This window comes from Acinonyx jubatus, chromosome E2, assembly GCF_027475565.1.
Source record: "Acinonyx jubatus isolate Ajub_Pintada_27869175 chromosome E2, VMU_Ajub_asm_v1.0, whole genome shotgun sequence".
Classification (NCBI taxonomy): Eukaryota; Metazoa; Chordata; class Mammalia; order Carnivora; family Felidae; genus Acinonyx; species Acinonyx jubatus.
In genome coordinates, this window is record NC_069396.1 from 59187479 (window position 1) to 59199483 (window position 12005).

General features: G+C 50.0%; 1 protein-coding gene across 4 annotated transcripts; it reads left to right on the forward strand.

The window, feature by feature from the left end:
• The first annotated feature begins 4592 nt into the window (after positions 1 to 4592).
• On the forward strand, positions 4593 to 11648 carry LOC106989509 (zinc finger protein 547-like). 4 transcript variants are annotated; one of them, XM_053210773.1, is made up of 4 exons: positions 4593 to 4852; positions 6576 to 6824; positions 8671 to 8797; positions 9954 to 11648. In XM_053210773.1, the coding sequence occupies exons 2-4, from the start codon at positions 6792 to 6794 to the stop codon at positions 11399 to 11401; spliced, it is 1608 nt and encodes a 535-aa protein (XP_053066748.1). In that variant the 5' UTR covers positions 4593 to 4852; positions 6576 to 6791; the 3' UTR covers positions 11402 to 11648. The 4 variants fall into 4 exon arrangements, with proteins under 4 accessions (XP_053066748.1, XP_053066749.1, XP_014943495.3 ...); XM_053210774.1 differs by lacking the exon at positions 4593 to 4852 and adding an exon at positions 9219 to 9348 and having other exon boundaries at positions 6811 to 6824; XM_015088009.3 differs by lacking the exons at positions 4593 to 4852; positions 6576 to 6824 and adding an exon at positions 9219 to 9348 and having other exon boundaries at positions 6956 to 8797.
• The last annotated feature ends 357 nt before the right edge of the window (positions 11649 to 12005 follow it).

A 12005-nucleotide genomic window follows, 5' to 3' on the forward strand; every position in this document is an offset into this window, starting at 1 on the left:
AGATAACCAGAGAGAATTCTTTCTCTAGATTATAGTCCAGCCCTCAATACCAAAAAAAAAAAAAAAAAAAAAAAAAAAAGGTGTAAGGAGACCACGCTTGCTTTATTGGTCACCCGCAGCAAAGTTGTCTAGATAGTTGCCAGTACAATGGGATCTGCAAACACACTGCACACTGGTCTGTGAGGCTGGCTTGAACCACAGGCTTGCCGACAATATGGCAATGCCTGTGTTTACCCTATGATTCAACTTATTAGGACAACAAACTTTTAGCACAGAATTTAAAAAATCGCTCAAAAGACGGCAAAAAGGTATGAAGAAGAATGGCCTGATCCACCAAGGATCCCAAACCGCTGGGAACTAACAACAAAACCCAGGTATCAAACAGAATGAAAAGCCCAGAAACTCAACCCAAAGAAAGCAGATTTCCCAAATCTTCAAGGATTTGACTTGCCCTTAACAAGGTGCAAGGGACAAATATGTGGTACGGCACCTGGGTAGGAGGCTGGGATCTGCTACGACCAGCAACGCAGAGCAGATCTCAGCAGGACTTTCATGATAAACATCCTAGATGAAACAGCTTCTGCAGTGAGCACATCCAGTTTACCCTGTTCCTCTGTCCATCAAATATTGACTAGTGAGACACATGTTCCGCAGAAGTGTGAGCTGGGGGACTAATCACGATATACAATGTGGAAGCTCTTACAACCTCTCCTGTAATTGTTTTCTTAATCTGAATTTCTCTGAAAATTTTTTCACTCACTTTGATATTAGTTGAACTCATACACCCCTCATGCTTAACTGTGAATAATGTTGATTTACATCTATCCATTTTCCGTATTAAATGAACAATTGCATATCATACAAAGACCTTGAAGAGGCTTCTCACCACATTTAATACATATCCGCTCTTCAGGAAATTCATCACAAAATTTATGCTTGCATTTGGGCATTTTTGTATTCAGTATACACCCAAAAGTGGGTAATAGCAACTTGGGCAAGAATAGAGGGGCGCCTGGGTGGCGCAGTCGGTTAAGCGTCCGACTTCAGCCAGGTCACGAGCTCGCGGTCTGTGAGTTCGAGCCCCGCGTCAGGCTCTGGGCTGATGGCTCAGAGCCTGGAGCCTGTTTCCGATTCTGTGTCTCCCTCTCTCTCTGCCCCTCCCCGTTCATGCTCTGTCTCTCTCTGTCCCAAAAGTAAATAAACGTTGAAAAAAAAATTAAAAAAAAGAAAAAAGAATAGAAAACCTTGCCTTCTCAATCTCAAAGTCCGTGCCAACTTGTTTGTCGTTCATAAGTCCAAACTCATAACTAAGTGTATGTTACAAACAGGCTGAACCCTTGAAAGGTTTGCAAACCTGTGAATTAACAATGAATTTCACTCGGTATGCAATGCAAAAAAAAAAAAAGAAAAGAAAGAAAAAGAATTTTCTATGTGCCTGCAAGGGAGAGCTTCTAGTCACCTCAAAGAAAACCAGAGCTGCTCTCATCTAGTTTTTGGTAAGTCTGGCATTCAGGAATTGGTAGACTTTCAGAAACAGGCGTGTTTAAGAACTGATGGGCTCTTCAGTTGTGACTGTGGTACCTACTGTTGACCAACTTTCAGAAGCAGGGTCACTGAAGGGAGGCCCTTGCTGATGGACTGCTGCCCGTGCCGGGGGCTGTCACTGATTGGCTGTCTTTCAGGACTGGGGCTTGAACGGATTGAATTTTGGAAGCTCAGAATGATCAATGATCTACTAATTTTCAGAAGCTGAGTTGCTGGGGTGAGGCTGTTGTTGACTGGCTGGCATTCAGAGGTCATCTTAAGTTATTTCTAATAAACTTTGGTTTCTTGTTCACGACTTTGGAATTTGGCCAAAGAACACTCTTTTCCTTCCCTGAATATGAAAAATAAGCACTCCAAATCTTAGTCCCCTCTTTGGTTCTTCCTCAGCTAAACCAGCAGGAGAGACCATAAGCCATTTTCCAGAAGGTCACTTATGGGGCTTTGATTTTGAGCTAAGGTTGCCACTAAGTAATTTAACTGCCAATTACAGTGCGAAAAATAGCTATAACTGCTGACTTTTTGTAACGTATTGTAAAAAAGCTAAGTACGGAATATGTATGGCATCCTGACAGCATTGACACAGGACAAAGGACGTGTGCTGTATACACAGCCACAGGCAATTCTATCCCTTTTGTGTACCACACACTATTGTACCTGCAACCCTTTATGTGTTCCTTGAACATTTGCAGATCAGTAAATATACAACAGCACAACTTCCCCATTCCTTTTTACCTTTGTGGCAACTCTTTTTCAATATTGTGTTTTCCTCTCCCTACAGGCTGTAAATGCACAATATTTTCAAATATTAAAAATCGGGGCACCTGGGAAGTTCATTTGGTTAAGTATCCAACCTGGGCTCAGGTCATGATTGTGGGGAATACACTTAGGAATCCCCTGAGCCTGCACTGATGGGTTAACAAGGCATAAAGAATTACAAAGCCAAAGGATGCTCACACCCAAGTTTGGGTAAACAAGATTAAGTAAATAGGTATAGAGGGGGCAGGGCAAAGGCTCCAGTATAGAACAAAGGTATAGGAGGTAAACAAGATCAGGTATTCAGGGTGAAAACACCCCCCCCCCCCATTTAGTACTATAGCAGAAAGCTTCTTTCACAGGAAGGAAGTAGCAAATTAGGTGAACAGGTAAATAGGGCCATAGACCACTGCAGGGCAAAGTTGTCCAGAGTGGAGCTAATTAATAAGAGAAAGGTGCCTTGTTAACCCGGAGGTTACACATTCTATCTGTCTTATCCCCTAGGCTACCTAAGATAAACAGACACAGCATCTCATGTCTGCAGTTAACAACCATCTGCCCGTTGCGAGGATTTTGTTTTATATTGACCCAAACCCCTAACACCGTATATCTTCAAACCCCCCTTTCCCTCATGCCCATATGTTAACGTTCACAGATTTGTCTCTTTGCGCACGTCCATCACCATATTTGTAAGCCTTCTGATCCTAATAAAAATGAAGCAAGGACCCTTAATCAGGGCTCTTGTCTTCTCCTGGACATTAGCCATCTCTCACATTTTAATCCTGCATCCCGCTTTCTTGCTGGCCAAGAAAGAACTCTAGACCCAGAGTCTAAGACACATGATCTCACGGTTCATAAGTTCAAGTCGTATGTCAGGCTGGGTGCTGACAGTCTGGAGCCTGCTTGGGATTCTCCATCCATCCTTTATCTCTGCCCACCCCCACCCCACTCGTGCTTTCTCTCTCACAATAAATAAATAAACTTTTTTAAAAAATCACATTTTGGAACCAAACCATGAATGTAGCCAAGGTTTCAGCAAGCTACAGTCTCAGCTTCATTCTCTGACCTCTCAACTCAGTGTCTCCTGCTCAAACTTCACTGAGATCTTAACTTTCTCCCCCACTTGTCACAGATATATTTCTCTAGAATGATTTTTGCCACTCTCCTTGAAAAATTACAAAATCATTTTTAATAGCATTCAGTAATATCCATTTCACAAGTGTTTTTCCAGAGATAATATCAACCCCCTGTGCATTCACTACTGCTGCAATTACAGATGAAATGATACTCACTTCCCAGCAAATAGATGAGATTGTGGATACTCAAATCTTCATCTCAGGGATAAGATGTCCCTTTGCACGCACGATCAACTTGTCAAGAAGGCACACACTGTTCAGGCAGAAGTTGGCACTTGCTAAGTCTTTCTCTTTTCAGATAGGTTTCAGATCTTAAAAGAAATGTAACGTATCTCAGAAATACAATAATAAATATCTGAATAAAAGTACTGGAACACCATCACTGACTATACAGGCAGGACAAATGCCTTCTGTGGGAATTAGAGGCACATCGTCCTCCTTTCTTTAATTTTTTTTTAATGCTTATTCATTTTTGACAGAGAATGAGTGGGGGGAGGGGCAGAGAGAGAGAGGGAGACAGAATCTGAAGCAGGCTCCAGGTTCTGAGCTGTCAGCACAGAACCCCACGTGGGGCTCAAACCCACAAACAGTGAGATCATGACCTGAGCCGAGGTCGGACGCTTAACCGACTGAGCCACCCAGGCGCCCCCATCTTCACTCTTTCTAACTACCTCAGTGCCTCCTGACACCCCTCCTCCAACTTCCCCATCACAGTCCTGTCTGAAAGCTTTCTTATTGAAACTGTTAAAGGCTATAAAAGGAACTCCAAAGAGTCAGTGTACACGTCCCTTGCAAGCAACAAGATAACTGAAAGCTACGAGGGGACGCCGAGGAACTTTACGGCATGCTGTGTCCCTTCCTATGTGCAGCCTTTTGGGAATGTGCTGTGATTCACGGAGTCTGAAACAACAGGCCCCTGGACATTTCTGAGTCGCCCTACGCTGCACTCCGAGGACAGCTGGGTATCGCCCTTTAAGAAGCAGCAAGCCACATCACCTGAAGAACACGGAACTCCATTTCCCAGAGCTCCTCATCCTCTTTCAGGGCCTTTAATCTGTCAGGAACGACCTACGTCCTGAATCCGCGCAATAACGGCGTTGAAACTACATTGCCCGGAAGCCTGTGCGGCGTAGCCAGGCCAAGGGCCGTTTTCGAGAGTGCCCGTCTCGTGGGGGCGGGACTTCCGGGGGCGCCTTTGTGGTGTCTGAGTTCTCTGTCGTTCCCGGGACTGTTCCGTGGCTTAGTGCGTCCGGAATCCTCAGTCCCGACCGACGTGAATGGAAAGCGCGAAAAGAGGGCCTGTTCCCGCCGCAGTGGCGGCTGCGAGGCGCCCTCGCCCCCGCCCGGTCGCCCGCCGCGTCCCGCCCCGCTCTTCACACTGGTCGGAGGCCGAGGCCGCGCCGGTGAAGCCGGCGCAGGTGGGTGCTGCGACCCCCGGGCCCTCGGCCGCCCGCCCCGCCCCTCCTCTCCCCGCCCGCTCGGCTCCCCGCAGTCAGGCCCCCGGGGCGGGAGCAGAGGGCGTCCTGGTTCGGGGTCCCGGTCCCGCCCCTGCGGTGGGGCGTAGGAGGGCCCGCAGGGGCTCCTGAGTCGGGGCCGGAGGCCCAGGGGTCGGGGCGGAGTGTCGCCTGCAGGGGCGGCGTGCGCGGCTGGGATCTTCCGGGGTCAGGGGTCCAGGGCGGGGGTGGGAGGTGCGCGCCCAGAGATAGGTTAGGATAGGGGAGAGCAGGACGGGGAGGCTGCTGAGGAACCACCCCGGGCAGTCATGGTGGAGGTTGGGCCAGGGCGGTGGCCGTGGAGGGAGATGCGAGGAGATTCTGCAGAGTCGGGCAACAGAGCCGACGGGGTTTCCTGCTGCGTCGCCTGTAGCTGTGAGCACAAGTGGGGAGTGAAGGACCAGGTCAGGGCTTCCTTGCCTGAACGTCTGAGAGAACGGAGGTGGGGAAGCGAGCCCAGCGGGCAGGTTTCGGGGAGATCATGAGTTCGGTTTGGACATGTTGATGCTGAGATATCTGAGGGTGGAGACATGACGTGGGTCTGTAGAAGTGAGGGTCTGGAGGACGGAGAAGGGAGCTGGGCTGGAGCTGTCCGAGGTGTGGAGGGTGTGCACTGCTCCAGAGCCTGGCCTGAGGACCCGACCAAGGAGGGGGTCTTAAGGTCGTTATTACTGGTGGGCTCTGCAGTGAGCGTCAGGAGGGCTGAGACGTGGAGTGCCCCGGGGGATTCAGCATCCCTGATGCTCCCTCCCTAAAGGAGCGTACCTGATGTAGAAGGTATTCTGACCTGGGTCTAGAAAAGAATGCCTGGATGTGGTAAGTTTGTTGGCCTGGGTGGAGACGGAGGTAGAGACTCTCAGTCCTGCAGGTCAGGTGATCCTGGGAGACAGTCCCTGTGGGACAAAGAAATAGCCAGACTTGTGGAGCAGTTGGGTCCCAGATGAGGACACTGCTCTCTCACCACCTCCACCCTTGGGGGCAAGAGGAAGGCAGGAGTGCTCCAGTCAAGGGGTCCTGCCAGCGCCCTGCAGGGGGCCACGCAGCAGGGAGGCTTGTTTGCTGAAAGGAAGAGTAGCTGAGCTGCCCGCTCAGACTCTCCCTACAACTCATTAAATTCGGAACGTATGAAACATTTATTGAGACCTCAGCTAGCCAACATTTATGTAAATATGTATACATGGAAACTAGAAATGAATGCATTCGATAAATGAAGAGCAACAACACTTTATGAAAATTGCAAAGTTAATTTATCTGTGGTATTTGCTAACAACAGAACGTTGTATAACACATCTTTTGAAAATCACAAGCAGAGATAACACTAATCCAAATTTTATGAACCCTGTCCTTTATTTGCAATGGAAACATACAGGCTTGTTAACTCTGTGGGTAGTTAGTGTGCATCGGTTCTGTTTAATACTGTTATCAGCTCTGTGAGGTGGGGGCCAGGAATTGAGGCTCGGGACGTTCATTCCTCCTACAGAACCACATCGCTGGTAAGAGCGGCACTGACGTCAGAGGGGCTGAGAGCTTAGGTTATCAGGCTGGGAGCACTTTGCTCCAGGGCAGGGCAGGGGTAGTGGGGGTCCAGTTCAGTCTGTTGGTTGCCTACCATGGTTGCCCCTTTCTCATGGCCTCCCTCTTCCCACAGGTTCCCATGGCATTTGCAGAAATGCTTATGGATCCTGTACAGGTGCATGGAGGATGTGACAGTTGGAGGACACCCCAGTTGTCCCCCTGATGGTTTTGCCACTCCCATATAAAGAATGATGGTGTCCTGAGATTGCTCACCTGTTCTCCCTCCCTTGGGTCTAAAGTCCCTGTGGTCTCATCAAAGCCCAGGGTCTTGAACTCATCCCTGGATTCTATGGAGCATTGCCCATGTGTGACAACCAATGGGGTAAGATGTGGAAGGGTGTCCTGGGCACAGGATCCAGAATGATCAAGTGATGGGGGTGAGAGTGAGTTGGAATGATCAGGGAACTGCGAGGCTCTTACCTACAGTGGGAATATGGGGCAGCGGGGGGAGTATGGGGGGGCATATAGTTACCAGGTCCACAGTTACAGCCTGAGGTGGTGAGCCTTTAATCTGAAGGAAGTAGGAGAAGGTTCTGAGCTGAGGAGCCAGGTGACCTGATCTTCACAGGCTGTGTGCAGCTGCAGTGTGCATGAGCGCCTCAACGAAGGTGGGGATAGTGGGGGGCCTCCTGGGACTGCGCAGGTGACCTCTGCTGATGGCTGCACAGGGCTGGTGGCTGTGGAGGTGGAGGACCAGCTGCCTTCTGGATGTGTTCCAGATGGAGTAGCCCATGTTCAGTGATGTGGCGAGCAAGGGTGTGGGGGATGAGATGGAAGGGGGCGTCAGGGGCAACCCCAAGGATTTTGGCTTTCTCCGGAAGAATGGATGTCCTGTCAGTTGAGATGGGGAAGTCAGTAGTCAGTTGGAATAGGAAGTCAGGTTTTGCCACTGATGTCACATGGTCCAGAGACTCCCGACTAGAGGCACCCACTTAGCAGTCGGACGCACAGGTCTGGAGTTCAGGGGAGGCTTCTAGGTTGCAGACAGCCAGAGACAGTGGCCGGCATGTGCACTGCGGTATAGCCGGGCATTAGTTTCCAGAGGGGCCATCATTAGGGTGTGGAAGCAGGAAGGGGAAGAAGGAGATTTGAATCTCTTCTGGGAGCCTGGTTGGTGGTGGTGGACGTCACAAAGACAGATGAAAAAGCAGAGTAGCTGTGGGGGGCGTGCCCGTGTGGGATACAGGTGAGGAGTCTGAAGGCTTCCGAGGGGTCAGGGGTGTGCAGTAGGTGTTGAAGCATCTCCACGAAGGAGGTCAGGTGTTAGTTAGCTCAGGCCAGGGCGCATGATCTTTCCATGGAGTCCTCAGTGTTTGGTGGTGACTTTGGGTCAGGCCTGTGTTGCTTCGTTGAGGCTGATAGACCTGGTAGGTTAGTTGAGGTTAAAATGAAGCAGCCAGGAGCATTGCTGGGCCTTGGGTGCGGAGTTCAGTGTCGCTGGACTTCACATGCGGGTCAGGTAAAGGCAGGCTGTGACTGCTTGTAGGACAGCAGGGTAGTGATGATGCAGCAGAGGGCTGGGAGTCTGTGAGGTGCTCACGTTAGGTTTGGGAGGGGGAGTACACACGGGTGGCACGTGGGGAGAACCACAGAAGGACCCTGGCACCGGGGAACTTGGGTTTCTGGGGCAGGACGGGGCAAAATAGGATGCTGATTCCACTTGCACACTCCTGCCTGGATTCTGTGTGCAACAGCAGTGTGTTGGGAAGGCACAGAAATTACCCGCAGAGTGGGCTGCGGTCTCAGTAACCAAGTTGCAGAAGTGGAGGGACCAGATATGGAGAGGGGTTCAGACCAAGAATGATGGGCAGGTGAGGAGGAGGAGGGGCGCTTGTGTGGGAGAGGTAAGTTCAAATTGTGTTGGCCGGGATGTAGGATCTGGGGGACCTCAGCATAATTTACTGCTGAAAGAGACAGAGAGCCCCCACTGCGGGCCTAGAGCCTGGGCGGGGCTTTCCTGCACCCTCCTCGCTTGTGTTTTTCTGGACACAGCAATCAGTGGCAGTGAGGACAAGGGAAGTGCCAGTGCCACCAGACCCTGTATGTCCTCCACACGGGGAAGTCGGGGTGGAGGGCAAGGGCAAGGAGGGGATGGAAGGAGGTGGCAGTATGAACATTCCGGAAAGAGAAGCTGCACATCGATTGAAGAAGCCTCCCTGTTTTGGCAGGGGGTTGTGGTTTTCACAGACGTGGCCGTGCGCTTCTCCCAGGAGGAGTGGGGGCTCCTCGATGAGGCTCAGAGACGCCTGTACCACAGTGTGATGCTGGACACCGTTGCACTTTTGTCATCACTAGGTAAGGCCCTCGCACCCACTCCAGCGTCCAGGGCTTAGCTCCGGCTTTCCCCTTCCCTCGGGGTCAGGAGCTCTGGCTTTCCCACAATCACAGGTTTAAGGGGGCCAGGTCCGGGCTGCGTGCACCTCTGCTCCAAGCTTGTCTGAGAAATCCCAGTGGCCTTGCTTGTCCCTGGTCAGGTTATTCTGTTCAGAAGCACGGAGCCTCTGTGCTCAAGGCCTTCCCCTCCTTGCTGACGATTCTTAGGGGCACGCCTGTGTTGGAACTTCCAGCCACCAACGTGCTCTCTACTCGTAGAGACCACTGGTTCTGTGAGACCCTCCTCTGAGGTTCTTTTGGTTTTAGAATGTGGGATGTCATGTGTTGGGTCACTGACTCTGGGGGCCGTGCAGTCTACTCTGTCTTCCTGTGTTTCATCTAGGGTGGCCCGTTCCAGGTCCCATGTAAGTGCTCATCTTGAAGAGGTGGAGGGGCCTTGGTGCCTGACAGCATGGACCTTACTCCATCACCAGCTACAGGAAATGGCCCTGGGGCTGCAGAGTTGGGAATGGGTGTGTTGTCACAGCTGGCTTTACCATCGTGTGATGCCAGGGAGCGTGGTCATACCTTATTTCTACCTGTTCTTTCTTGTCATCATTTCTAACCTTGCACTTCCCAGCTCCCCTACTTTTGTGGCTTCCCTCCATTATCCTTTCACTTCTGCTCCCTTTGCAGTACACTTGACATATGACCTACCCTTGAGGTATTGTGATGGCTGCACCTATCTTTAAATAGTCTCTAAACACCAGCTGCTGTGTTGCAAGCACACATTTCTAGGTGTGAACTCAGTCTTCTACCCAGTGCTCACCAGTCACTGGCAGCCGTGGCCTTGTTGAAAGTCATTTGCAGAGGAGAGAGTTGGGGAACCCCCCTGTCCTCCCTGAACTCACCCCGCCCTTGTATCCTTCCCCAGAGGCAGGGCTGTCCCAGCGCCTGTCCCAGGCGCTGGCCAGGGTGAGCTCTGCACAGAAGGCCTTCCTTTCACCGTCTCAAGTTCCCCTGGCCCGTGAGCAGTACTCTGGCCTCATCCGTGGGCGTGTCCAACACACATTCCCGATGAGGCTGCCTCGTCCCAACAAGGTCAGCGTGCGCTTGACCAGCATTTCTCTGTTTACAGGTTGCTGGCATGGAGCCCGGGACGAGGAGGCCCCTTCAGGGCACAGTGTTTCTGTAGGAGCATCACAGGTCAGGACTCCAAAGCCAGGCCCGTCCTTCCAGGAGGCCCAGCCCTGTGAGACGTGTAGCTCACTCTTGAAAGACCTTTTGCGCTTGGCTGAACAGGACGGTATACACCCCGAGCAAGGCCTGTACGCCTGTGGGGGAGAGTGTTGCCAGCACCAAAAGCATCAGATTAGAGCGGAACTTTCCAGGAGCGATGAGGGGAGGCCTTCATTTGTGAAGAACTGCAGAGGTCACATGGCAGAGACGACCTTTATGTGCAGTGAAGATGGGAAGGACTTCCCAGCCAGCTCAGGCCTTCTCCAACAGCAGGTTCCTCAGCTTGTAGGACGGTCACACTGGGGCACAGCTGGTGGAGAGGACTTTCAAAATGAACAGAATTATTATAAATGTACTCAGTGTGGGAAAATCTTCAGTCATAAACATATACTTGTTGACCATGAGAAAATCCACACTGGAGAAAAGCGTCATGAGTACAGAGAGTGTGGGAAGGCCTTCCTTAGAAAGTCCCACCTCCATCAGCACCAGAAAGGCCACGATGAAGGTCAGTTTTATGAGAACGCAAAATGTGGAGGATGTCTTACACGGATACCTGGCCTTGGTGACCACCAGGGTATTCACACCAGGCCGAGGCCTTTTGAGTGCAGCCAGTGTGGGAAGGCTTTCCTTAGACTGTCCCAACTTGTTGGTCACCAGAAAATCCACACAGAAGAAAGGCCTTATGGTTGCAGTGAATGTGGAAAATTTTTTAGGAATCGCTCTACGCTCATTAGACATCAGAGAGTTCACACTGGAGAGAGGCCATATGAGTGCCTTGAATGTGGGAAAGCCTTTACCCGCAAACATAAACTTGTTGAGCATCAGAAAATCCACAGCGGTGAAAAGCCTTATGAATGCAGAGAATGTGGGAAAGCCTTCAGCCGCAAAGACAAAGTTGTTGAACACCAGAAAATCCACACCGGAGAGCGGCCTTATAAGTGCAGTGAATGTGGGAAAGCTTTCAGCCGCAAACATAAACTTGTTGAGCACCAGAAAATCCACACTGGAATAAGGGCTTATGAGTGCAGAGAATGTGGCAAATTCTTTATGGACAGCTCCTCGCTCATTATTCATCAGAGAGTCCACACTGGAGAGAGGCCTTATGAGTGTGGCAAATGTGGGAAGTTCTTTAGGTACCGCTTCACACTCATTAGACACCAGAGAACTCACACTAGAGAAAGGCCTGATGAGTGCAGCAACGTAGGAAATCCTTTAGTTGCAACTCCAAACTCATTAGACGTCAGACAAATCACAGCAGAGAAAGGCCTTATTAGTGCAGCTAATGTGGGAAATTTTTGTGTTACAACTCCAGTCTCATTACACAACAGAGAGTTCACACTGATGTGAGTCCTTATGAGAACTGCGAATGTGGGGACATCTCTACCTACATCTCTGGCCTTGTTAAACATTGGCAGATTTCCAACAATGGAGAAATGCCTTATGAGTGCAATGAATGTGGGAGAATCTGTTAATTTGATTTATGTCATTATAAACTAATTTGCATTTCTTTAATTTTTATGTTCTTGGAATCCTGCAGTATACTGTTATGTGACTGCTTTTCCTTACATTTTTACATAAAAGGAATCCCAAAGTATATCCTTGTGTGGCTGTTTAGAGATTTATCCCTATTGCATTCATTCCTCTTTATTGCTGAGTCATATTCCATTGGGTGTATGCGCCACAGTGTGTTTATCTATTAATGGACATGTAGGTTGCTTCCAGTGTTTCCAATTACCAAAAGAACTGTGAACATTCATATATAAGTAAATACCTGAGAGTGGAGTGTTGATCATTGATGAATGTTTAACTTTTTACGAATTGGCCAAACTGATTTCCAATATGAGAGAGATTGCAAGCGGGGGAGGGGCAGAGAGAGAGAGGGAGAGAGAATCCCAAGCAGGCTCCACACTGTCAGTGCAGAGCCAGACATGGGACCCAATCTCACAAAACG

What these genes read in the sequence shown, in the direction of transcription:
- LOC106989509 (XM_053210772.1), top strand. Translation starts at nt 8,545, where the DNA reads ATGTCCTCCACACGGGGAAGTCGGGGTGGAGGGCAAGGGCAAGGAGGG. An exon ending in TGCACTTTTGTCATCACTAG is followed by an intron (nt 8,798 to 9,953) that starts GTAAGGCCCTCG and finishes CTCTGTTTACAG; the next exon opens with GTTGCTGGCATGGAGCCCGG.